Source organism: Dipodomys merriami, unplaced genomic scaffold (genome assembly GCF_024711535.1).
Source record: "Dipodomys merriami isolate MVZ:Mamm:240054 unplaced genomic scaffold, mDipMer1.0.p SCAF_11, whole genome shotgun sequence".
NCBI classification, from domain to species: domain Eukaryota; kingdom Metazoa; phylum Chordata; class Mammalia; order Rodentia; family Heteromyidae; genus Dipodomys; species Dipodomys merriami.
In genome coordinates this window covers 19,775,612-19,802,035 of record NW_027202382.1, presented here as the reverse complement: position 1 = coordinate 19,802,035, position 26,424 = coordinate 19,775,612, and the positions used below count along the sequence as shown (strand labels likewise).

The window sequence follows — 26,424 nt, the reverse complement described above, 5'->3', positions numbered from 1 at the left end:
TCTCAGGGCCGGCGCACTGTCCATTAGCCTTTTGCTAAAGACTGACACTCTGCTATTTGTGTTATGGCTCTATTTCCTGATTTTTAGTGGTTAATTTTTGATAAGAGTCTCGTGTTTTTCTGCCCAAGCTGACTTTAAACTGATTCTCAGATCTCAGCCTCCTGAGTAGCTAGGATTGTAAGTGTGAGCCACTGGTACCTGGCTGTATTCATTTTTGAACCTGTGTACCACAGTTTATCCTGTATTATAGCATAGATTGAGTAACCCTTCTTCAAAATGTTTAGAATCAGAAGGGTTTTTGATTTTAGGTTTGAGGTCATTTGCATATGCATTATATGCTATCTTGTGGAAAGGACTGAAATCGAAACACCAAGTTCATGTGTCATATACACTTAATACATATAACTTGAAATTTTATAAGATATTTTTAGTTTTTTTTTTTTTGATGTCTATGCATCATGTGAGGTCAGGTGTAGAATTTCCCACGTGTGTTAGGCTACTCAAAAGAGTTTCAGATTTAGTAGCATTATGGATTCTGGATTCTGGATTTTTGAATTAGGAATGCTCAAGCTACAAATGCTTTAAGTCTGAGCAATAATTTTGCATAAAAGTTTAACAGTTTTATTGGTATATAGTTTACCCATGATAAAATTCACTCATCTAAAATATACATTTCCGGGGCTGGGAAGGTGGCTCAGTGGTAGAGCGCTTGCCTTGCATGCAAGAGACCCTGGGTTCGATTCCTCAGCACCACATAAGCAAAAAGAAAGAAGCCGGAAGTGGTGCTGTGGCTCAAGTGGTAGAGCGCTAGCCTTGAGCTGAAGAGCTGAGGAACGGCGCCCAGACCCAGAGTTCAGGCCCCACGACCAGACCCCCCCCCCAAAAAAAAATTAAATTAATTATACATTTCCATGGTTTTTATAAAATTCAGTTAGAATGTAATATTAGAACATTTTTTGTTACTCTAGAAAAAAAACCCATACCCACTAGAAGTTACTTTTCATTCTTTCCTCCCATGCTGAAATAGCCACTACTAACCTACTTTCTGTGTATATAGTTTTGATGTTCATCCATCTTGTAGCTTATATCAAAACATTATTTCTTTATATTGTCAGGCTGTACTCTACATTGCAGTTGTGTCATATATTTAATTACTCATGGCTCTTAGGAATAATGCTATGATGATGTCATTTGTGTATAAGTCTTAAGATAAAAACTTTCGAGTCTTGCCTTTTAGCTCCAATGAATAAATAATAACAGCATATCTGAAGTTACATGTTTAAAAGGGTTGCATAAATTATTCTATGAATCAAGTTGTTTATTGGCATCCTCTGCATAAAAATCAACATTCCTTAAGGAAAATCATTTAAAATGAGCAGAAGAGGCTTGTTAAATTTGGAGTGTATAAAAATGAACTGATTAAGCTGGGCGTTGGTAGCTCACGCCTGTAATCCTAGTTACTCAGGAGGCTGAGATCTGAGACTCCTGGTTCAGAGCCAGACTGGGCAGTAAAGTCTGTGAGACTCTTATCTCTAGTTAACCATCAGAAAACTGGGAGTAGCGCTGTGGCTCAAATGGTAGAACACTAGCCTTCAGCTGAAGAGCTCAAGGACAGTGCTCAGGCCCAGAGTTCAAGCCCCACAACCAACAAAAAAAAAATTTAACTGATAAACCTTTTATTATGCTAAAAATATTTTTAGGATAAAACAATTTAAAAAGTACTTATTCATATACTTTGTCCAAGGAGTGTCAGTTACTAGAATAGTTTTAGTTAGCATCTTTATTTGAAAATGATATATATTTACATCTCAAAATCTGTATTTTTATTTATAGGATCTGCTGTCACAGATGCATCACTATAATCCTGGGGTTAAACAAAGTGCTCTTCTTGGACTTAAAGACCTTTTGTCTCAATACCCATTTATAATTGATGCACACCTTTCAAACATATTAAGTGAAGTGACTGCTGTATTTACAGATAAAGATGCTAATGTACGATTAGCAGCAGTTCAACTTCTTCAATTCCTGGCCCCCAAAATACGAGCTGAACAAATTTCTCCATTTTTTCCTTTGGTAAGTGCCCATCTCTCTAGTGCCATGACTCACATTACTGAAGGAATTCAGGAGGACTCTTTAAAAGTTTTGGACATTCTGCTGGAACAGTACCCAGCTCTAATTACTGGACGTAGCAGCATATTGCTTAAGAATTTTGTAGAACTTATTTCTCATCAGCAGCTGTCAAAAGGACTGGTAAATAGAGACAGATCTCAGTCCTGGATGCTCTCTGTAAATCCTAATCGGAGACTCACTTCTCAGCAGTGGAGGCTGAAAGTCTTAGTGAGACTTGGTAAATTCCTTCAGGCCTTGGCAGATGGATCCAGTAGGTTGAGAGAAAGTGAAGGACTTCAGGAACACAAAGAAAATCCCCATGCCACTAGCAACTCCATTTTTATCAACTGGAAGGAACTTGCCAACGACCAGCAGCACATCCAGGTTTATGAAAATGGGGGTTCACAGCCAAATGTCAGTTCACAGTTCAGGCTACGGTAAGAAGGATTTCAGTTATGTCCACACTCAGTTTTCCTATATTGAATTCTAACTGCTGGCCATTGATGGCTAATGGTGGGAAGATAAGCAATTGTCTTACATAACTTTCATAGTTTCATTTTATTTCATGACTTTTATGGGAGGAATCATTTGAAAATGTTTATTGATGCTTTGTTGCAAAGCTTAATGAGAAATAAAACTTAATCTCTGTTGGCTTTGCCATTTTAGAATTATGTTTTTGCTATTAGCCTTGATCAATTTAATTACTAGTTCAAGGTGCTTTATTTTATTGCTATTTTATATTTAAAATTTAATCAAAAGGACAGTGCATTTTTTAAATTACTAATTTTCTCTTTTCTTTTTTCCTTATCAGGTACTTAATTGGAGGACTAGGCAGTGTGGATGAAAGCCTGACATCTTCTGAAAGCCTGAAAGGGTTTATTGAAATAATAATCCCATTGCTAATTGAATGCTGGATTGAAGCTGTGCCTCCACAGTTTGCCACTTCTGTTGGAAATGGTATAGAGCGAGAACCTCTACAGGTTATGCAGCAGGTCCTTAATATTATTTCCCTTCTGTGGAAACTCTCAAAACAACATGATGAAACACATAAATTGGTGAGCACTAATAGGTCTTTTATATATTTAACTTTCTTGGTGAAATGCAGAAAATTTGCTGGATTCTATTTTTTGAATTAATTACAATTTATAGTAGTGTTAAAAATGTGTTACGGCAGATTATGTTGGAACATAAGATTTAAAAAGTTGCTTATTGGGCTTGCGAAGGTGGCTCAGTGGTAGAGCGCTTGCCTTGTATGCATGAGGCCCTGGGTTTGATTCCTCAGCACCACATAAGCAAAAAGAAAAAAGCCAGAAGTGGCATTGTGGCTCATGTGGTAGAGCACTAGCCTTGAGCTGAAGAGCTGAGGGACAGCGCCTAGGCCCAGAGTTCAGGCCCCATGACTGAACCCCCCGCTCCTCCCCCCAAAAAAAGTTGCTTATTAAACAGTCTTTTCCTCCTTTGTGCCATGTTGGTAGGTGTAGCAGAAAAGGACCTCAGAGTGAATAATAGTATATAGTGTTTATTGTACATTTGCTGTGCAACTGAGGAAAATCAAGCTGTGAGATTAAGTTAGTGCTAAATCAATATGTTAATACACTTTAAAAAGGCACCTGCAGGAGCACTACTTTAAAGCGTGAAGCATCTCATCTACAGAAGAATTCTTTCAAGGAAGATAGCTGGCAGGTATGAATACAGTTGCCTGTAAACAAAAAATAGAAGGCAGGTATTTTTGTTTTATTTAGTCTTTATTCTAGGTGAAAGTTTTAGATGAGTCAGTATGCTGCAAAAAACTTAAGAATATATTAAACAGTATTAGATAATTTTGAAAAGTATGGAATTGTACTAAGGTGTCAGTTCCCATCTGCAGATTCTGGGACAACAGATGAAGAAATACCCACGTCCTTTAAGTAACCACAGATAATCACAGAGTAAACAAAATGTCTCCCGTAACCTCCACTTCTATAAGTTCAGATTGACTGGATACTTCTTTAGGGAGTTATGGGAAAGTAAACAAAAGGGCTCATTTCAAGAGGTATACAACAAGAAATCGGAAAGCTTTAAGATAAGTCCACATAGGGACTCTGCAGAAAGGTCAGACACTCATAATCCTGTGTTTTTACTTAGACATAGTGTAAACAACCGTACAACCAGGGTTTTCCACTGGTATTCACACTCCCACACTGGTCAAATTTCCTGCAGCCACTCACAGTCCCCATAATTGCTGTAGGGTTCCCACACTAATGTATGTATATGTGTTCTAAGTACTTATTCTATCAGCCCCATTACTTATTTATAAGTAAGATTTAAAAAGTTGCTTATTGGGCTGCGAAGGTGGCTCAGTGGTAGAGCGCTTGCCTTGCATGCATGAGGCTCTGGGTTCGATTCCTCAGCACCACATAAGCAAAAAGAAAAAAGCCAGAAGTGGCATTGTGGCTCACGTGGTAGAGCGCTAGCCTTGAGCTGAAGAGCTGAGGGACAGCACCCAGGCCCAGAGTTCAGGCCCCACTACTGGACCCCCCTCCCCCCCCCAAAAAATGGGATGACAAATGGGATGGCATTTTATTAATTACCAATTTAAGCCTTTTAAAATTCACTGCATAAATGGGCAAAAAAACTAATCATAGATTAGGACTACAGAGTATGACACTGAGAAAGCAGTTGATTTATAATATAGGCTTCTGACAGTAAAAAAACAAAACAAAACAGTATCTTCAATTTTGGAACAGTTCAGAGAGTTGCTGAGTTAAGGTGGCTTGACAAATTTTTTTCTACTGTGTAGTGCAACAGTACAGTTCAGTAATTCTGATTTTTTACCTTCAATATGGCATGGAATAAATTACTTGATATATTTATTTATTTATTTATTTATTTGTTTATTTTATTTTTGGTCGGTCGTGAGGCTTGAACTCTGGGCCTGGGCGTTGTCCCTCAGCTCTTCAGCTCAAGGCGAGCGCTCTACCACTTGAGCTACAGCGCCACTTCCGGTTTTCTGGTGGTTTATTGGAGATAGGAGTCTCATGGTCTCTCCTGCCCGGGCTGGCTTTGAACAGCGATCCTCAGATCTCAGCCTCCTGAGTAGCTAGGATTACAGGCGTGAGCCACCAGCGCCCGGCTTTACTTGATATATTTAATACTTTATTATAAAGTAGACTTTGGTGAGATAATATTGCAAAATTGGAGACTACTACAAATATGCTGAACACATTTGAGGCAGGCTAGGCTAAGCTTAGTATATTAGGTGCATTGTATGTATTTTTGGTTTAGGATATTTTCCACTAACATGGGAGAACCTTCCCAAATTGGGCAACTGTATTTTCATGTGAAAGGCTAAGAAAGAATGAAAATGTCATATGCATTAACTCAATACCAGTCCTTTTTTTTTTTTGTCTGTTGTGGGGCTTGGACTCAGGGCCTTGGAGCTGTCCTTGAGCTTTTTTGCTCAAGGCCAGTGCTCTGCAGCACTACTTCTGATTTTCTGTTCGTTAATTGGAGATAAGTCTCACAGACTGTCCTGCTCTGGCTGCTTCAAACCATGATCCTCAGGTCTCAACCGCCTACTAGCTTCTTATAGTTGCCTTAATACAGTCTTTCTAGAGAGCTTAGTAACAAAAGTTCCGTTTCTTTGGAATTTAGTTACATAATGAACACAAACAAACTTTTGTTTGTATTTTATTTTATTTTATTATTATTTTTTTGGGGTCCGGTCGTGGGGCCTGAACTCTGGGCCTGGGCGCTGTCCCTCAGCTCTTCAGTTCAAGGCTAGTGTTCTACCACTTGAGCCACAGTGCCACTTCTGGCTTTTTTCTTTTTGCTTATGTGGTGCTGAGGAATCGAACCGAGGGCCTCAGGCATGCAAGGCAAGAGCTCTACCACTGAGCCACCTTCCCAGCCCCTTGTCTGTATTTTAGTAGTAGTATTTGATTTAGTAGGATCAAAGTACAAAATATACAAGTTTGTTGTATGTTAGTTTGGGATCATATACTATACCTGAAGGATATAAATGCCACTTTAACTTTGTATTAATATCTAGAACCGTATGCTTTAGACCTATTTTGTATTAGTGTGTTATAGCTGTTTATTGGCATTTCATTAACATGGGATTAAGTTTAAGACTTACAGACAAGAATACTAAATTGAAATATTACATAAAGCTTAAATGAGGGGATTAATTCAAATAGAAATAGTGTGTGTAGTTGGGTGCCCATAGCTTACGCCTAGCTAGTCAGAAGTCTGAGATCTGAGGACCGTGGTTCAAAGCCAGCCCTGGCAGTGGTAGAGCGCTCGCCTTGAGCTGAAGAGCTCAGGGACAGCACCCAGGCCCAGAGTTCAAGCCCCACGACAGATCAAAAAAATAAAAAATAAATAAAATAAATAAAAGGGCATGAGAAAGCTTTTTTTTTTTCTTTTCTTTTTTTGGTCAGTTGTGGGGCTTGAACTCTGTCTGGGCCTGGGTGCTGTCCCTGAGCTCTTCAGCTCAAGGCCAGTGCTCTGCTACCTGCACCTCAGCGCCATTTCCAGTTTTCTGGTGGTTATTTGGAGATAAGAGTCTCACAGAGCCAGCGCCAGAGACTATCACCTGTAATCCTAGCTACTCTGGAGGCTGAGATCTGAGGATCATTGTTCAAAGCCTGTAGGGCAGGAAAGGCCTTGAGACTCTTATCCAGTAAACCACTAGAAAACCCCGGAAGTAGCACTGTGTCTAGCAAGTAGCACTGTGTCTAGCGGTAGAGAGCTCACCTTGAGCTGAAGAGCTGGAGGGATAACACCCAAGCAAGCCCAGAGTTCAAGCCCCATAACTGACAAACAAACAAACAAAAAAAGTCTTCAGAGCCCAGGCAGGGCTATGAACTGTGATCCTTACAACTCAGCCTCTTGAGTAGCTAGGATTATAGGCTTGAGCCACTGGTGCCCAGCCATGAAAGAACTTTTTAATTGATTTTCTTACCATTCCCACTACTCCTTGTCATATGTTTACTAACATTGCTTGACCTATGTAACTGCTTAATGTTTATGAAGAACAAAATGGCCTTCCTTGTCCTTTAAGCACACAGTGGCAACACAGGGTGAATTGTAACATTGTCTCTGGCTTGTTTGTTGCGCACTTTATTTTTCTAGCTGGTCTCAAATGGCAGTCTTTTTGATCTCTGCTTCCTGAGTTGCTAGGATTATAGGCATGAGCAATTATGCTCAGTTTCAGTTTTTTGTTTTTTGTCGAATGGGGGACTTGAACTCTGGACCTGGGTACAGTCCCTCTCAGCTTTTCAGCTCTTCAGCTCAAGGCTAGCGCTCTACCACTTGAGCCACAGCATCACTTCTGGCTTTTTCTGTTGATGTGGTGTTGAGGAATCGAACCCAGGCCTTTATGCATGTGAGGCAAGCACTCTACAACTGAGCCACCTTCCCAACCCCCTCAAGTTTTTTTTTTTTTAATTTTAACTATAGTAATTTGAAAATTTGATCCTTGCCTTGAAAAGAAATCTCAGGGTACATTATATCTTAGGACATTAATTGAATACTACAATCCTTACCGAAGTTGCTTAATGTATTCTGTGTGTCCTTAGTTGTACCTTTATTTTTTAAGGGCCTGTATTAATAGCATCAGGGCCAGTATAATAATTACTCAGCACAAATTTTTTTGTGTTTTTAATGAGCGCTTTCTTTTTCTATATTCTATTGTTGTGATCCTTTTTCATGAGAATTCTGGTTTGCAAAGTAGTTGGATACAGTAAGGCATTTACTCAGATTTATTGGGCATCTGTACACAGGACTACTTTAATTACAGCTTAAAATTAAATTCTTGCTTCACTGGCCACTTTCTGGGTGTGTGCTGGCAACTGAAAACTAGTCATGGTTATTTATTTATTTTTTTTGGGTCTGGTCTTTGGGCCTGAACTCTGGGCCTGGGCGCTATTCCTCAGTTCTTCAGCTCAAGGCTAGCGCTCTATCACTTGAGCCACAGTGCCACTTCAGGCTTTTTTTCTTTTTGCTTATGTGGTGCTGGGGAATTGAACCCAGGGCCTCATGCATGCAAGGCAAACGCTCTACTACTGAGCCACCTTTCCATTCCAGCCCAACTAGTCATGGTTTTTTTTTTTTTTTTTGTCGGTCGTGGGGCTTGAACTCTGGGCCTGTGCACTGTCCCTCAGCTCTTCAGCTCAAGGCGAGCGCTCTACACTTGAGCTACAGCGCCACTTCCGGTTTTCTGGTGGTTTATTGGAGATAGGAGTCTCACAGTCTTTCCTGCCCGGGCTGGCTTTGAACCGCGATCCTCATATCTCAGCCTCCTGAGTAGCTAGGATTACAGGCGTGAGCCACCAGCGCCCGGCTACTAGTCATATTTTTTAAGTGCTCAGTTAGGTGCATATTCTTAGTGACTTCTGTGTTGGATAGCACAGATGATAATGCAATGCTTCAGTGATGAGTAGGCTTTTGGAATACTATTAGGCTAGGTTCTGGAGATACCAAGATGAGCATTATTGATAAGGTGTCTGTTTTCAAGGTGCTTGTTCTCATGAGATGATAGTAAACAAATAAGTAATATCTAAATATCTAAATATCTAAATATCTAAAAATAAAAATGAAATTAGGGTGTAGAGAGAGTATGGAGGAAACAGGTAAGGAGCAAGAACAGAATGATTGGCTCTTAGAGAACAGAATGGTAGGCTCTCAGGAAGTATTCTAGGGAGAAAGTAAAGTGGAGGAGCAAGTCTGTAGCAAGCACATTTTTTGCCACTGGAATAGCGTGTGCAAAAAGTACTTAGGTGAGAATCAGATTGGTATATCTGAGGCCCAAGAGACAAACTACTGGGAAAATGATGGAAGATAAAGGAGTGGTGGCAGATGAATCTTAGTGAGACTCTGTTTCCTAATAAGGGAAGTTTGATTCTTTTTTTTCCTCCTAGTCATGGGTTTTGAACTCTGGACCTGGGCGTGGTGCCTAAGCTTCTTTAGCTCAAGGCTAGCCACTTGAGTACCACTTCTGGCTTTTCTGTAGTTAACTGGAGGTAAGAGTCTCACAGACTTTTCCTACTTGTCTGGCTTTGAACTGGGATCTTCAGATCTCAGCCTCCTGAGTAGCTAGGATTACAGGCATGAAACACCTGCACCCTTGCAGAAGTTTGATTCTAAACTAATGGTAATGAAGGGTTTTGATCAGAGGATCAACTTTTTACTTATTTTACTTTAGTATACAAATTTACAAAAGAGAACAGTAATGAACTCCTATGTGCTAACTATTATTTGTAGCAACAATCATTGAATGGATGACTAGTGCTGTCCTATACATATATGTACCCATTTTTTCATATTTTTTGCATCATTTTGAAGCATGATTTACATTTTAAAAGATGACTCTTATTGGAAAAAATTATATTAAGTGAAGTAAGCCAGGCCCAAAGAAACATAGCTCCCATGGTTTCCCTTATTGGCAATAACTAATGTATGTCTGAAACAAGCAGAAACGGTCAGATAAGTTGATCTTAGGCAAAATGAACCCCAAGATAAGGACTTATGGTTTTTCTTTCTTGCTATTGTTTCTAACATTTTATAAGATGATTTTTTTGTTGCTTTGTCTGTCCCTCCCCCATGTTATAACCCCTGTTTTTACTATATTTGATGTTGGTATAATTTGGGGAGGGGAAGGGAAAAAACAAGTTGTTTAAATAGGGATACAGATGGACCATTGCAACAGTGATGTACAAGACGTTATGTTGAAAAACCAACTTTGGCACAGGGTGGGGGAGGGGCAGGGATGGGAAGGGGAAACAGGAGGAAGCAACAATGCTTGATAAGAAATGTACTCATTACCTTGCTCATTTAATTGTAACCCCTCTATGGTATTTTCACAATAAAAAACTTATTAATAAAAACTTTAATGATTTAATAGTTTCCTTTTGTAAACACATATTTTTTTCATTTTTTAAATTTCCCATTCTACAAAACAGTATATGAATACAAAGTGTGACAACATTTGTCACCCATAAAAGTTAACTCTATAGGTTGGGAATTTGGCTTAGTGTTAGAGTGCTCGCCTAGTATGCATGAAGCCGTAGGTTCCATTCCTCAGTATCACATAAACAGGAAAAACCAGAAGGGGCGTTGTGGCTCAAGTGGTAGAGTGCTAGCCTTGAGCAAAAGAAGCTCAGGGACAGTACCCAGGCCTAGAGTTTGAGCCCCAGGTCTGGTTTTTTAAAAAAAGATGATTCTATGTGGATTTAACTTTCAAGGGTGAGAAGAGAAACAGATCTTAGGAATGATGGTGGCTCAAATTAGAATAATAAACAGTGGTTGAAACGGTGAAACGTAGCAGGGTCCTGGTAAAGCCAGCAGTACCATTGGCATATATAATGAAGGAAAAAGAAGTCAAGGGTAATGGCATATTGTTCAAGTCACTTACTGGTAGGAAGATTTTGGTTTTATGCATGGTAGATTTTAAGGTGCCTCTTAAAAGTTCAGAGGATATGTTAAATATATATTTGTATTTAGAATTGAACCCAAGCAGATGTAGGGATTTAAAATTGGGTAATCTAAACATTTGGAAGTCAGAAAGAAAAACTCAGTAAAGGATATTAAGCAGAAACAGCTGAGTTCTAGAGTCAACAGCTGTTTTAGTATCTAAAGTTCTTCCTACATCCTAGGAAACCCTGCCAGAAAGGAATGGTTGATTACCCTGGAAATAATTATTCTTTCTTGAATTCAGACTGTTTCATGTAGGCAAGAATGTTAAATTTGCCAGTATTGCTCAAGCATTTGAAGTAAGTGCTCCATTTCTTTTTTAAAGTGTTAGATACCTTTAATAGACAATAATGAAATTGCTGGGGAATAGAGCTGTGGTTTAAATATTAACATAAACTAGAAGACTTTCTTAAGTCTATTATAAATACTATATTAGTGTTCCAAAATCAGAATTTGTTCAATCTTACTTACTCTTATTTTTCCTCTTAAGTAGCAGATATATGTAAGAAAAGCAAAAACAAAACATAGAAAGGATCTGTGGATAAAAAGATACCTTAACATTTCTTGTTGATTTGTTAGAAGAACTATCATAAATGGAACAATGATAATAGTTGAATATTGACACAGTACTGAGCTTCTGCTTACAGTTCTATTAGTTATTTTGCATTTTTTTCCTCATGGATCTTCTAATCTTAATATTTACTTCAATAGGAGTCATGGCTTCGAAAGAATTACCTAGATGATTTCAAACACCATTTTATGAGTAATTTTCCATATACTTTAAAAGAAATAACCAAGCATCGAAGGAAAGATACAAATAAGAGGTATTGTGAATAATTTTCATTGTATACACTTGTAAAGCTGTATAGTCTGAAACTCTTAGAAAATAATTAGCCTTAATCTCATACTTTCTATATTATCAAGTGTTTGAAACTAGATTTTCAACAAGTTATTTTGAGCCTTAGGAGTAACAATTTTTAAGAATTGAAAAAAAGTTTGTAGTATCTTGTGCTTGATGAATGTATTATATATATATGAATTTAGTAAAAGTTGCTGAGGGTAGCTCATTTAAATGAAGCAGTATGTAATAGTTAAAGCTGAGTATTTTTAAGGTCATCTAGAATAAATGCTCTCACGTATAAATGGAGAGTAAAAATAGTATCATCCTGAAGAAAAAGGGATAATTAGAGCAAAACAGAAAGAGATGGATTAGAAGATTAGATTAGAAGATGGGAAGATTAAAGAAATAATCCTGGCAAGTATTTAAAATATTTACTTCAGTTGGGAAAAGATAAATGTTAGAACACATTACATAATAAAACTTGACAAGCATGTACAATCTAGAACAGTATAGTTGTACCCAAATGAATAAACACTTGAAAGGGAACTTAAAGTCTACAAGAAGTTTCTTAAATATATTAAAGAGGCTGAACTGGAGAAGCATTGAGGTCCCTTGACTATGGTTCAAGGGGTATGCCCAGAAGACATAAGGCTGTTATTATATGAAACTTTAATTCATTAAGTTCTTGTTTTGATTTTTATTATAAGTAGGGTATTTTAAAAAATAAGTACCTTGAGTTGTACTCCTTCTTCTTGTACTGATTTAATTTACATTGTTAACAACCTTGTTAGAGTCCAGTAGGAGATAAAAACTCTTATCACTGATGGTTTTTTTTGGTTGGTCGCGGGGCTTGAACTCTGGGCTTGGGCACTGTTCCTCAGTTCTTCAGCTCAAGGCGAGCGCTCTACCACTTGAACCACAGTGCCACTTCTGGTTTTTCTAGTGGTTTATTGGAGATAAGAGTCTCACGGACTTTTCTGCCCGGACTGGCTTTGAACCACGATTCTCAGATCTCAGCCTCCTGAGTAGCTAGGATTACAGGTGTGAGCAACCCGCACCCAGCTCTATCACTGATTTTTAATAGAGTTTAATATAAATTATTTCACCGTAAGTATTAAACTGGAAAGATACAAGGTAACAATAAGGTATGGAGGTCGCAACTGTAGGAAGCAAGTAATATGTCTAGAACTGAAAAAAAGGGAAGAAGCTTGGGGGAAGGGAGTTGAATTTTTGACCTGAGAAAAGGATACTGTTGAGCCCACATTCATGTGTGGACCTCAGTGGAGAAGGCTCTGTCAGGTTTGGTGCAGAATTCTGCAGAAGTTCTGGCTGGCTATTTCTGGTATTTTCTTAGTGGTATAGTGTACTAGTTCTGTGTCAGAAAAACTGCAAGCTGAAATCACAGTGATTACTAGAATGAATAGCTAGTTGCCTGTAAAAGAGATATAGGTTGGTATTGGCAGCATTAGGAAACGGAAACCAGGGCTAGCAAAGAAATAACATTCTGACTCCTTTATTGATAGAGACTGATAAGAAGCTAGCTTCAAAGAGAAAAAGACGTAATACACAGTCCTTGGCCTAGGATTACAAAGTAGAATGTAGAGGGTGAGTGGGAAGCTGAGAAGAAATAAGAGATCGTATTCCTCCATATGATTTTATATAGGGTAGTAAAACTTTTTTTTGTTTGTTTGGGTTTTTTTTTTAAACTGTATTTTTTTTGTCTTTTCTTTTTTGGTACTGGGGATCGAACCCAGGATGTTGCACTCACTAGGCAAGCGCTTTGCCACTGAGCTACATCCCAGCCCTAGAGTAGTAAAACTTTTAAATGCATACTGTGTTCAATAAAATAAGAGGGCAGTGTAAGAGTATGTAATTTTAAAAAATAGAGTATATAGTAAAGAGCATGTTCTGATCTTTCTTTGAGAAGTGGAGGGTTCTATACTGCCCTGATTAAGTGGCATTGTGCCAAGATACAACAGGTAAAGAAGGGAGACATTAACTTTGTAGGTGGTACTGTGCAGTAGCATTAGGTGCTTGTACCTTTTTGTGCAGCCATCACTACCAGACATCTCCAAAACTCTCCCATCATTCTAAACTGGAGCTCTGTACTCAATAACTGCCATACTTCTGTCCTTCATTCCTTGGTAACCACAGTTTGCTTACTCTAGTTATTTGATATAAATGGAAGCCTATGGTACTTTACCTTTTGTGTTTCATGTTCTTCCATGTCATAGCATGCACCAAAATTTCATTCTTTTTTTGGGGGGTCCAGTTGTGGGGGCTGAACTCTGGGCTTGGGCTCTGTCCCCCAGCTCTTCAGCTCAAGGCTAGCTCTCTACCACTTGAGCCACAGCACCACTTGCGGCTTTTTTCTTTTTGCTTAAGTGGTGCTGAGGAATCGAACCCAGGGCCTCAGGCATGCAAGGCAAGTGGTCTACCACTGAGCCACCTTCCCAGCCCCAAAATTTCATTCTTTATCTAGAGTTTTAGAGTAGTTCTAGGTTCATATAAAATACAAAGTTTCCACGTACTTTCTACCTCATAGCCTCTCTGTCAATACCTTTTACCAGAATATTACAGTTGTTATAGTCAGTGAACTTAGACTGATATATCATCACTCAAGGTGATAATTTACATTAGAAGGTTCACTAATGGTGTTACATGTTACATGAGCTTTGACAAATATATATATGGCATGTACCTATCCTTGTAAACTGATACAAGAGAATTTCACTGCCCTGAAATTCCTGTGTTCTGCCTAGCCTGTTCATCCCTCCGTCCCCAGCTTCTAATTTTTGGTGTCTCCATAATTTTGCCTTTTCCAGAATGTCACATAGCACACAATCTTTTTCAGATTGGTTTCTTTCACTTAGTAATAGGCATTTAAGGTTTTTCTGTCATTTAATAACTTCGTAGATTATTTCTTGATAGTGTTCAGCAGGGCTCTATTGCATGCTCACATGCATACACATACATTTTTGTCAGCGGGCACTGGTTTGTTTTTACCTTTGGCAGTTGTGAATCTGCTATAACCCTCATCTTCAAATAACTGATCAAGTTCTTATTTTGTTATATATATGTATACGCATATGTATATGTCTCTCAAAGGATAGAATTTTCACATTATTGAAGATAGTTTTAGAATGAATGCAGAGCAAACTGACTATTTAAACTTGGGTATTGGTTAGAGATATCGTAATAAAAATTAATTTGTGGGACTGGGAAGATGGCTCCGTGGTAGAGTGTTTGCCTTGCATGCATGAGGCCCTGGGTTCAATTCCTAGCACCACATAAATAGAAAAGACCAGAAGGGGTGCTGTGGCTCAAGTGGTAGAGAACTTGCCTTGAGCTGAAGAGTGCAGGGAAAGTGCCCAGTCCCAGAGTTCAAGCCCCACGACTGACAAAAATAAATAAATAAAAATAAAAATTAATTTGTGAACAGACATTTGTTGCAGTGAGAAAATAAGAGGTTTCAAGCAAAAATGGACATTTTAGAGAGAACATCTACTTACCACAATGAATTTGACTCTTAAAATTGCTTTTCTTTGTTTTCATCTTTATCCTGGGTGGGTCTGTTGGGAGCTAAGTATACTGAATCAAGTTATGAGGCAAACAAAATATACTATTAGATAATGAAATTGTATTATTTATTTATTTTTTTGTCAATCATGGGGCTGCACTCTGGGCCTGGGTGCTGTCCCTCAACTCTTCAGCTCAAGGCTAGCACCTTACACTTGAGCCACAGCGCCACTTCCTGCTTTTTTCTGCTTATGTGGTGCTGAGGAATTGAACCCAGGGCCTCATGCATGGAAGGCAAGCGCTTTACCACTGAGCTACCTTCCCAGCCCCCCTGACATTGTATTTTTAGGCTCAGTAATAATATAGAGTAGTAATATAGGTAACTTTTAAAAATTAGCTTTTAAATTTCTCTCTGAAGAAAATGACTGTTGAAGAGAGCCCCGGGAAGTAGGAGAGTGAGCCATGTGTGACTATCTTGAAGAAAAGTTTTCCAAGTACAGCAGTGCTAGACCCTGTTAACAAGTACAAGTAGCTACAAGCAGGGCCAGAAGTGATAGCAAATAGACTGATCAGACTCACAGTCAGATCTCAAGAGGGCAAGATGAATAGTGATGGACCATGTTTAGGTTTTCTTGAAAATAGAGCACTGATAGTATGTTATTGATAGTTTAGAGGGACCATACTGGGTGGATGCTTTTTGCATTTAGAAGGCTACTGAAAGCAGCCAAGGCAAAAGATAGTAGTAACTTGATCTAGAGTGGTGAAGCCAATATAAGAACTTACAATGATGTAAAGTTTGTGTTAGGGATGGATATTAAGTGAAAAAATGTTCATATGTACTCTATGATCTCACCTTACAATAACATTACTAAAGATAGACTGATAATGTAAAAAATTTCATTTCTCATGTTTTAGCAAAGTATGATATTCTATGGTATTCTTGTTTTTTTGCTAGTGACATAGTAACTAACATAGTAACAAGCTTAGGCCTTGCTACATACTAGGCACTCTTGGGCCATTTTTGCACTGCTCATTTTTGAGATGGGGGTTCTTAACTTTCTGCCTGAGCTTATACTTGGGTCCTCTATTCACCTCTTTTAGGTTACTTGGGATGACCTACAGCTAACTTTCCATCAAGATAGAATGACATATATATTCTTTGTATCTGTGTGTTGTATATATATATGTTTCTTTACTATTGTGTCCTTGTTCCAGCCCAGTCTAGGGTTATCTTTACTTTAAAACTGTCTAGTGATATTTATGATTATAGTTATCTTTACATTTTTGTTTTTGTTAGTCTGTTTGCAAGGCATGCACTTTACCCCGCTGAGCTACCTTCCCAGCCCTTGTTAGTCTGTTTGAAGTGATGTATCCCAATTCCCAGGGCTGGTGAGACTCAAACCCACAATCGGCAAAAGGAGTCACCAGCACTCAAATTGGCTGGAAGCCTTTTATTAGCCATGTGGTGACTGTCTCCAGCTTGCAGAGCTTTGGAGAACAGTCCTGTTTGCTTTTCCTTTTTTTTGGGGGGGGGGGTTGGTTGTGGGGCTTGAATTCTGGGCTTGGGTGCTGTCCCTGCGCTTTTCAGCTCAAGGGTAGTACTCTACCGCTTGAGCCACAGTGCCACTTAATGGTTTCCTAGTGGTTTATTGGAGATAGGAGTCTCATAGACTTTCCTGCCCAGGCTGGCTTTGAACTGTGATCCTCAGATCTTAGCCTCCTGAGTAGCTAGAATTGCTTTTCATGGGGGATTTTTATAGGAAGAGGTTTCACATAGGTGATAATTACCAAAGCAAACAAGCAAGGTTACAGAAACAAAACATAGCCCTGTCACAAGAGCACAGGCAAAACAATCTTGAGTTGGTCAGCCTGACTGATACTATCAATGCTATTGACACTATTGATACGTGTTTATAGAAAGTCAAAACATATCCTTGTATTATAGAAGTCAGACATAACCTTGGGTAGGAGTAATCTTATTTTACAGAAATGATTTTTATTATAAGCTCCTGACTAACTCAGCAGTTGATGATAAGCCTCAAGGTTGTCTGTGGCCTTGATTAAAGTTTGTGGTAAACTGCAAAGCTGCCAGCTTGGTAAACTTGAGTGAGAGAGAAAAATGATCTTTTGCTTTTTATCAAGGATGGAAAATGCTTAGGCTGACTACTGGCCAGTTCTCTTTACAGAGGAGTTTTCCCTTTAATATTTGGCCCTATTTTTAATAATTATGTTGTTCTGTTTTCTGATTTCACATGTTACAGAAGTATTTTGAAATTTCAAGCTTTAAAGTTTTATATGACTAGAATAAAAAAGCTGATTTTAATATGTGAATTAGAAAATTAAGTCATTTCATAACAGTGCTTACTGGACTTGTATCTTTATTTCTTATATGAGGAAATTATGATCTGAAGATTCCTTAAGTCACACGGTTAGAAAGTTAGTCTCTCCTGTGAAGTCTACCCAGATAGTTTTTTACATAGTTTACTTAAGGAATTACAACCTAAATCTTAGCTGCAAAATCTGAACAGTTTTTAAAATCTTTTTTTAATTGTGAAAATAATGTACAGAGGGGTTTACAATTACATGGGAGTTTTTAAAATCTTAATCAATTATTTTAGGAACTCTAAATGAAGCAGGAATGGTAGACATAGCATCTTATAGAAATGTGTGTGTCTCTGTTTGTTTTTAGTGTCAAATTTTGCACGATTCTCTTCAATAACGTAGATCATCTTTTACTGAATTTAACACTGTCTGATATCATGGTCTCCTTGGCAAATGCCTCAACTTTGCAGAAAGATTCCAATTGGATAGAAATGATAAGGAAATTTGTGACAGAGACCCTTGAAGATGGCTCTAAGCTAAATAGTAAGCAGCTAAACAGATTGCTTGGAGTATCTTGGAGGTTAATGCAGATACAATCAAACAGAGGTAGGTGATGCTGTTTTGCCCTTATTTAAGGAGCTTGCTTTTTAGGGTCTAGCTTTGAAATAGTGGCTTCCATCAGTCTGTATAGTTAACGTTAATACATTAAGGCCATAGAAGGTGGCTGACCAAAATGTTTATAAAATACTGTCTGCTTCAGCACTGAAATTGCTTATGGCTCAGCATTTCCCTTTTTGGGAGTAGAGCTATTCTGAAGTGATTTGGTAAAGATTTCTACTACCTTACACTAGTTGGAATAGAAATTGAGAGCTTTTTCCTCTGGTAATTGTAGAATGAGTTCTGCTTGTCTCTACCTTTTTTTCTTGCTTGAGGTTAAGTTCCATTGTCAGTTTTTGTAGTGACTTAGTACTAATTCTTTTCATTTACAAAGCATTCCTGTTTGGTTCCCATCCAGTTCACCTTTCTATAATACCTTGGTTTTTGTCATCCTTAGGTTTGTTAATCTAAAAGTTTCACTTATTAGACATGCTTGGATTTTGATAGAAATCTTGAATTTCTGGTTAAGCTTTGATTTGCCATAGAACAAAATAAAAATACTTTTAGAGGAATTTGGGGCTATTGAAGTCAGCTTTTTATATGCAGAGTTTTCTTTTTGTTTGTAGAAGCTACAGAGACTCTGATTAAGGCAGTTTATACATTGTATCAGCAGAGGGGCCTTATTCTTCCAGTTCGGACTTTGTTACTGAAGTTTTTCAGTAAAATCTACCAGAAAGAAGAACTGCGATCTTACAGACTCAGGTAAAGTTTTAATTGTTAGTTTTCCTGTTTTTCGTTTTGAGTTTGATTTTTGGTGGTCTTGGTGATTGATCTCAGGGCCTTGTATAAGCTAGGCAAATACTCTTCTAGTGAACTGCATCCTCAGCCTTATGGTCGATTTAAATTAGATGATAGAGTGATCAAATCTTTGGAGAAAGTTTCTCTTTATTTCCTTGACAATAAACTTAAATTAAAAAAAGAAATGTCATACGTAATTGTATCAACATACTGTATACTTTAGCATATATTTCTATTTATCCACTTGTAGCTAAAGAATAGAACAACTTTTTCTTTTCCTTTCCACAAAAATTATGAAGATTGTAGCCAGGTGCTGATGGCTTGTTTTGGAATTTTAGCTATTTAGGAGGCTGAGATCTAGAGAGTCAAAGGTTGAAGCCAGCCCAAGAAGAAAACTGTGATTCTCCATCTCCATTTAGCCAGCAAAATGATAGAACTTGTAGGTGTACCTTAAATGGTAGAGTACGAGCCAAGAATGCAAGCAGAGTGAGGAGGGCTTAAGGCTCTGAGTTTAAGTTTCATTACCTGTAAAAAACAAAAAAAAAACCCAAATTCTAAAGCATGGACTTTGCATCACGAGTCTTTTTTTTTTTGTCGGTCGTGGGGCCTGAACTCTGGGCCTGGGCGCTGTCCCTCAGCTCTTTAGCTCAAGGCAAGTGCTCTACCACTTGAGCCACAACACCACTTCCGGCTTTTTCTGCTTATGTGGTGCTGAGGAATCGAACCCAGGGCCTCATGCATGCAAGGCAAGCACTCTACCACTAAGCCACCTTCCCAGCCCCTGCATCACAAGTCTTTAGTGATATATTGGGGAATTGGTCTACAGTGAGGGCAGCATAGAACATAGAAAAGTTTATGGTTTAGTTTGGTGCTGTCAGATGTAACTAAGGAATAACTTTTTGGTATGAGTTTGAATTCTTTTGGGATAATCAGAAAGTTTTATTGGTGGAAAACAGAGATTAGGGATACTTGAATATGTGTGGGTAGTTGTTGGAACATTATTTTTACTGTAAGCTAAGTGATTTTTAAAAGTAATCTCACTGATTCCAATACTACTTCTATGACATGGAAACTATTAGTGTTATTTTATAGAAGGAAACCAAAGCTTCTTTATTTAATACATTAAATAAGCCGACAAGTATTATTGTAGGGTTTCTCATAGCTGAGACTTAAGTTTAGGTCTGCCTGGTAGTGTTTAAAGCACTAAGTTCTTAGGTTAGCAAAAAATGTTTGATGTTACTCAAGGCATTGGAGCTTAAAGCAAATATCCAAACAAATGAAATAATAATACAAGTTTGAAAACATACTATATGAGAGTAACATATACCAAACACATCAGTGTCTTACATATATAGACTATATAGTATTGTTAGAATATATAGTATTGTTAACCTTAATTAGGATAAACAGCTCACAAAGAGTCAGATATTAAATATATGTATATATGTACACACTAGTTACATTTATTGGAGTAAAAGTTTCAGTTTAAATTTATTTCCATTGTCATTTTAAATCACATGTTATTCTGATTTTCCTTGGTGTTTTTAAGAAATCGCAGTAGAGTCTTATCCCGTTGGCTGGCTGGTTTACCACTGCAACTCTCTAATCTTGGCTCCCGAAACCCTGAGCTTTCGACTCAGTTGATTGATATCATTCATACTGCTGCAGCCCGAGCAAATAAAGAATTACTAAAAAGTTTACAAGCTACTGCTCTCCAAATCTATGGTAAGATTTTTTTAGATGCATAAGTAGTTATTGGTCTGTTCAAAAATTATGAAGATATTCTTAAGGGGAATTCTTTTTTATTTACCTTTCCTTTAGTCCAAAATAAGGATGCCATGGCTAAATTGTTCAAACAAAACATCAAACAGTAAACTCACTTTCTGTATTAAAACAGTTATGGAGGGTTAATGGTTGTAGATGTTTTTGCATTTTGAAATGAACTTTGAAACCACTTATTAGTTACACATTCAAAACTAAGAAGGTCCTTAAATTTCTTTGAAGCTTTGATGGAAAGATTTGTTAGTTGTTTAATCATAATATTTTTGTATTGATTACTTCATTCAGCTCTGGAGCTGATAATCCATTTAGTATTTTAAGCAAAAATATAAATAAAACCTTATTGGATTATACATGTATGTCATATTATTGACATAAAACTTACATACTATAAAATCTATCATTTTACAATTTTAGTTACGTGTTTTTAAATTAATTCCTAAAGTTCTACAACAATAACTATTGTGTAAATTCTTGAACATTTTCATCACTTCTAAAAGAATCACTAAAAGAATCACTATTCTCATTAGTCATTCCTTAGTATATATTTAGTCCCTGTTAATTGCTAATCTGCTTCTGTCCATATAGATTTGACTATTCTGAGTATCTCTTATAAATGGAATGATCTTAAATGAAGCCTTGGTATCTAGCCTTTTTCCTTTAGCATCTATTTTCAAGGAGTTCTGTGTTGTAGTAGGTGTGGACACCTAGTGTCCTCTGGGATTGATAGGCCACTTGTATTTATCCATTGACCAGTGGACAAGAGGATGGCTTCCTACTTTTGTGAAATACATTTTTTTGGTGCCAATGTGGGACTTGAAGAACTTAGGCTAGGCACTGTCCCTGAGCTTTTGTGCTCAAGGTTAGCACCCTACCCCTTGAGCCACACCTCGACTTCCAGCTTTTTATGGTTAACTGGAGATAAGAGTCTTACCAAGTTTTCTGTCTGGACTGGCTTTGAACCACAGGTCTTAGCTTCCTGAGGGGCTATGATATTCAAAAAAAATTTTTTTTTGCCAGTCCTGGGGCTTGAACTCAGGGCCTCGCACTGGCCCTGAGCTTCTTTTTTGCTCAAGGCTAGCACTTACCACCTGAGTCACAGTGCCACTTCTGGCCTTTTCTGTTTATATGGTACTGAGGAATTGAACCCAGGGCTTCATGCATGTTAGGCAAGCACTCTTCCACTAAACCACATTCCCAGCCTTGAGGAGCTTGACAGGCTATGATGATGAGGAGCTATGTATGACAGGCATGAGCCACTGGCACGTAACTGTATTTTTAAATCCTTTTTCTTTTTAATTTTTATTGTGAAAATACCATACAGAGAGGTTACAATTACATGAGCAAGGTAATGAGTACATTTGTTATCAAGCATTGTTGCCTCCTCCTGTCTCCCCATCCCATCTCCATCCCCCCCCCCGTGCCAAAATTGTAGTTTGTTTTTCAGTATAATGTACATCTCATTGTTGCAATGGGTTCACCTGTATCCCTATTTAAACAATTTGTTTTTTCCCTTCCCCTCCCCAAACTATACCAACGTTAAATACAGTGAAAACAGGGATATATATATATATTTTTTTTTTAAATTTTTTTTTTTGGGGGGGGGTCTGTTGTGGGGCTTGAACTCTGGGCTTAGGTACCGTCCCTGTGCTGTTCAGCTCAAGGTGAGCACTCTACGGCTTGAGCCACAGAGCCACTTCCGGTTTTCTAGTGGTTTATTGGAGATAAGAGTCTCATGGACTTTCCTGCCCGGGCTGGCTTTGAACCATGATTGTCAGATCTCAGCCTCCAGAGTAGCTAGGATTACAAGCGTGAGCCACCAGCGCCCGGCTTATACTCTATATTTTTAAATCTTTAAAAATACTGTGTGCATACATATGTAAGCACGCATGCATGTGCGCACACACACACACACACACGCGCATAGCTGTGTTTATTGAGATAAATACCCAGAATGAGTAAGCAAGTGGTTTATGTCACAGTAAGTTAATTCTGTAATTGTGATTGCTTAGTAAGATTGCTTGTTTTTCAGTTACGCTTTGTGCCCTATCCTTTTTCATCCTTATCATAGTTCTCATTTCCTTTAAGAACCTTAGATATTGTGAAATTATTGCAGTGTTAAATTATTAAGTATAACATTCAGTATTTCTCTTGAGCAAATAGCATAACAAGTCATACATGTATACTTTAAACACTTGTGTATGTGATTGCAGTTGAATTTCATGTGTTTACTCTCCCCACTAGATCCCCAAGAAGGCACCATGGTGGTTCTCCCTACAGAGTCTCAGCAACGTTTGGTGCAGCTCGTGTATTTTCTACCCAGTCTACATGCTGATTTGCTTTCTCAGTTAAGCCGTTGCTGTATTATGGGAAGACTCAGTGCAAGTTTGGCTGTCACGCTTATTGGGATATTACATATGAGGTATCCTGCTCAATTGAGCTGTATTTTAAGTGTACATGAGGTCTTTTCTCCTCTTCTTACTGGAAGTTGAAATATAAAAGTTGGCTTTTAAAATGTGAGGTATTGTTACTGTCTTCATTTACTATTTTTTTCTTCTTCTTCCTTCTTTTTTTTTTTTTTTTTGCCAGTTATGGGGCCTGAACTCAGGGCCTGGGTGCTCAAGGCTAGCACTCTACCACTTTCAGCCACAGTGCCTTCTGGTTTTCTGATGGTTAATTGGAGATAAGAGTCTCAAGGACTTTACTGTCCTGGCTGGCTTTGAACTGTGATCCTCAGATTTTAGCCTCTTGAGTACAGGTGTAAGTCACCTGAAACTGACTTTCATTTACTTCTAATGCACTAATCAGATTCAGTTAAAATCTTTACTAGCTGGAGAAAGTTTGGTGTATAGTAAGACTTTTCTAGCTTAATAAACTAATTTACTATTTATATATTTACTAGAATGTAATAAAGATTGGAATTGAATCATAAAAAGCTTATAGGTGACTGTACTCTGTTTAAAATCCCAAATGTTATAAAATCTTTTTTTTGTATGTTTAACAAATTTTACCATTGGCCATTGTGAATAATGCTCTTGCCAATTTTGGTGTATAAATACCTTTTTTGAAATGCTACTTTCAAAATATCTGGCCATATGTCCAGATGTGCCATTGCTAGATTGTATGGAAATAGTTTTTTTTGTTTTGTTTTGTTTTTTGTTCCGGTCTTAGGGCTTAAACTCAGGCCCTGGGTGCTCTCCCTGAGCATTTTTGCTGAAGGGTAGTTCTGTACCACTTTGAGCCTTAGGTATACTTTGAATTTTAGGTGGTTAATTGGAGATGAGTCTCCTGTCCAGGCTGGCTGTGAACCACGATTCTCAGATAGTAGTTTCCTTGTATTATAGGCATGAGCCACTAGTGTCTAGCTACTCCAGCATTTTTCTGGTTAATTGGAGATGATGTTTTCTGCCTAGGCTGGCTCTGTAATGAGATCCTCTGATTTGGATTACCTAGTAAGATTACAGAGCCACTGTCACCTGGTTTATATTTTGTTTTTGAGATAGGGCCTCCCTAACTTTGCCTAGGCTAGCCTCAGATTTGTATCTTCTTTTATTTTATTATTATTATTATTATTATTATTATTATTATGGGTCCGGTCATGGGGCCTGAACTCTGGGCCTGGGCACTGTCCCTCAGCTCTTCAGCTCAAGGCTAGCGCTCTACCACTTGAGCCACAGCGCCACTTCCGGCTTTTTTCTTTTTGCTTATGTGGTGCTGAACCCAGGGCCTCAGGCATGCAAGGCAAGCGCTCTACCACTGAGCCACCTTCCCAGCCCCTCAAATTTGTATCTTCTTGTCACTGCCAAGTAGCTGAGATAACAAGTGTGTCCTATGAAGCTCAGTGCTTAATTCTTTTACTGCTGTTTTGGCAAACATAAAGCGTAAGTGAGGAAAGGAAATTTATAATGTTGAGTAAAATGTTTGAGGAAGAACAAATTGCTTGGACTAAAAAACAAAAAACAAACAAACAAAAGGACTTCTGCCAGGTGCCAGTGACTCATGCCTGTTCTAACACTAGCTTCAGGAGGCCGAGATCTGAGGGTCATGGTTCCAACTACCCTCTTCTGCCACCAATCCCCCTACCCCACCCCACCCACCCCCCAAAAAAAACAGACCAAAAAACCCAAAGCTGGAAGTGGTGCTGTAGCTCAAGTGGTACAGCATTAGCCTTGAGCGAAAGAAGCTCAGGGACAATGCCCAGGCCCTGAGTTCAAGCCCTAGTACTGGCCAAAAAATAATTTGGCTTGGGTTTTAGGCAGGGTGAAATATCTAGCCTCATCTGCTAAAATCAATTTCAGTTTCCTTCTTTTGCTCTTGTGTGATTAATGGTAATACCTCTCTCAGAAGTGTACTGGCTTGGACAGTAATATTTAGTTATCATAACTCAAATAGCTGATGCATTACTTGTCATATTTCCGATTCTTCTAAATGAGTTTACTACTTTTAGCCTCTGGGTGGCACAATTGCTTGCTATATTTACTATGTTTAAGAGGATGTTTTCATTTCCTCATTTAAAAATTTAATAAATACAAATACAATTACGGTGATGAAAAATTAAGTGTAAAACTTTATTAAGGTGAATAGGAAAATTCTAATTTCACTTGACATTTACTTTGCTGTCTGATAAAATTTGTAATTTCATCTTATTGAAGCTAATCATTGTTTGCATTTTTGCATGTGCTGTCTCTAGGTTTGTGGTAAAGGACTTTTTAAAGGAGTTACTAGTAACTAATCTCATAGCAGATAATTCTTATTTAATGAGAAGCTATTGTTGTTTAGCTATTTCCTTTAGTCCTCTGCCAATGTTATAACTTTACTAAGAATGGGAGCAATAAGTTGTCATACAGTGGCTTTAAAGATGAGGTTTCCCCCACCGCAAATACTTTTGCTTATGTAGGTAGGAAGCTGGAATGGACTAAATTTGAACTAATATGCTGAGAATAAGATTTTCTTAAAAAACTAAATAGTGCTGGGTGCCGGTGACTCCTTTACTCCTAGCTATGCATGAAACTGATATCTGAGGATCATTTTTATAATCCATCCAAGGCAGAGAAATCCACAAGATCTCCAAATAAGCAGCAGAAAGCCTGAACCAGAGACATGACTTGCCAGCCATGAACTAAATAAAAAAGCTGAGCAAGTGTGTGAGATTCTTGAGTTCAATTGTAAAAAATACCAAAAAGACATTAAACCCCAAAACAAGAATAACAAAATTAAATAGCAAATATGTAGTGATAGAACTTACTAAAAAGAATATCATACTTAGTTCCTTAAAATCTTAATTTGAAATGGGGTTGTAATTTTCTACCCCAAACGTATATCAAATATGCTTTTTAAATAAAACTTCACATAAATTTATACATTAGAATTTCTAATTTTTATATTACAGTACTTAAGTTTTTATATATGAAGTTAAAGCAATATATACACTACAGTGTTTTGTTTCAAGCTATTGAATCTGACTTGTTTTTGGTAAAGGAAAAAGGTGAGACTCAGGTGTAACTCAGTAGTAGAACACATAGAAGTCCTGGCTTCGATCTAGATCAAATCTCCCCACCCCTACAAAACAGAAGATAAACAAACTTCTGATAATAGTTCTTCCATTGTTTACTGTAGATCGTCATTTTCTGGATGGAAGCATTCACTTAAAGACTGGTTGTTAAGTGATATGGACTATCTCAGCTTCTTATTTTCTACACTTGCAGGTAACCTCATTTACTTGTTAGGTTCAAAGAAAAGAACCTAGTATGATCAAGATCTGTCTAATCTATTTGTGCCTCAATTTTGAGAATAATAAATGTCTGTCTTAGAATTATTTTTATTATGTAATATTTGTGCCCTGAATTTTGTTAGGTTAGTGAGGCAGTGTGATACATGATTTCTCTTTAAATTTCTCATTAAAAAGTGTCAGAGACTTGAGAATTATTACGATTATATTTTAATTTCCTCTCTTTTCCATTATCATTGTTTATTGTTAATTGTATTTATTTAGCCCCTTTTGTAAT

General features: G+C 37.8%; 1 protein-coding gene across 2 annotated transcripts in view; it reads left to right on the top strand.

Annotated features, from left to right (window-relative positions):
- The window catches only part of Tex10 (testis expressed 10), a 44,571-nt gene that overhangs the window by 6,203 nt on the left and 11,944 nt on the right, over positions 1-26,424 (top strand). For both annotated transcript variants that reach the window (XM_070010777.1, XM_070010784.1), the window contains exons 3-10: positions 1,834-2,546; positions 2,921-3,164; positions 11,275-11,387; positions 17,613-17,851; positions 18,469-18,604; positions 20,190-20,365; positions 22,664-22,841; positions 26,036-26,124. In XM_070010777.1, coding sequence (XP_069866878.1) covers positions 1,834-2,546; positions 2,921-3,164; positions 11,275-11,387; positions 17,613-17,851; positions 18,469-18,604; positions 20,190-20,365; positions 22,664-22,841; positions 26,036-26,124 — 1,888 coding nt within the window. The remainder of the gene's footprint in view (positions 1-1,833; positions 2,547-2,920; positions 3,165-11,274; positions 11,388-17,612; positions 17,852-18,468; positions 18,605-20,189; positions 20,366-22,663; positions 22,842-26,035; positions 26,125-26,424) is intronic.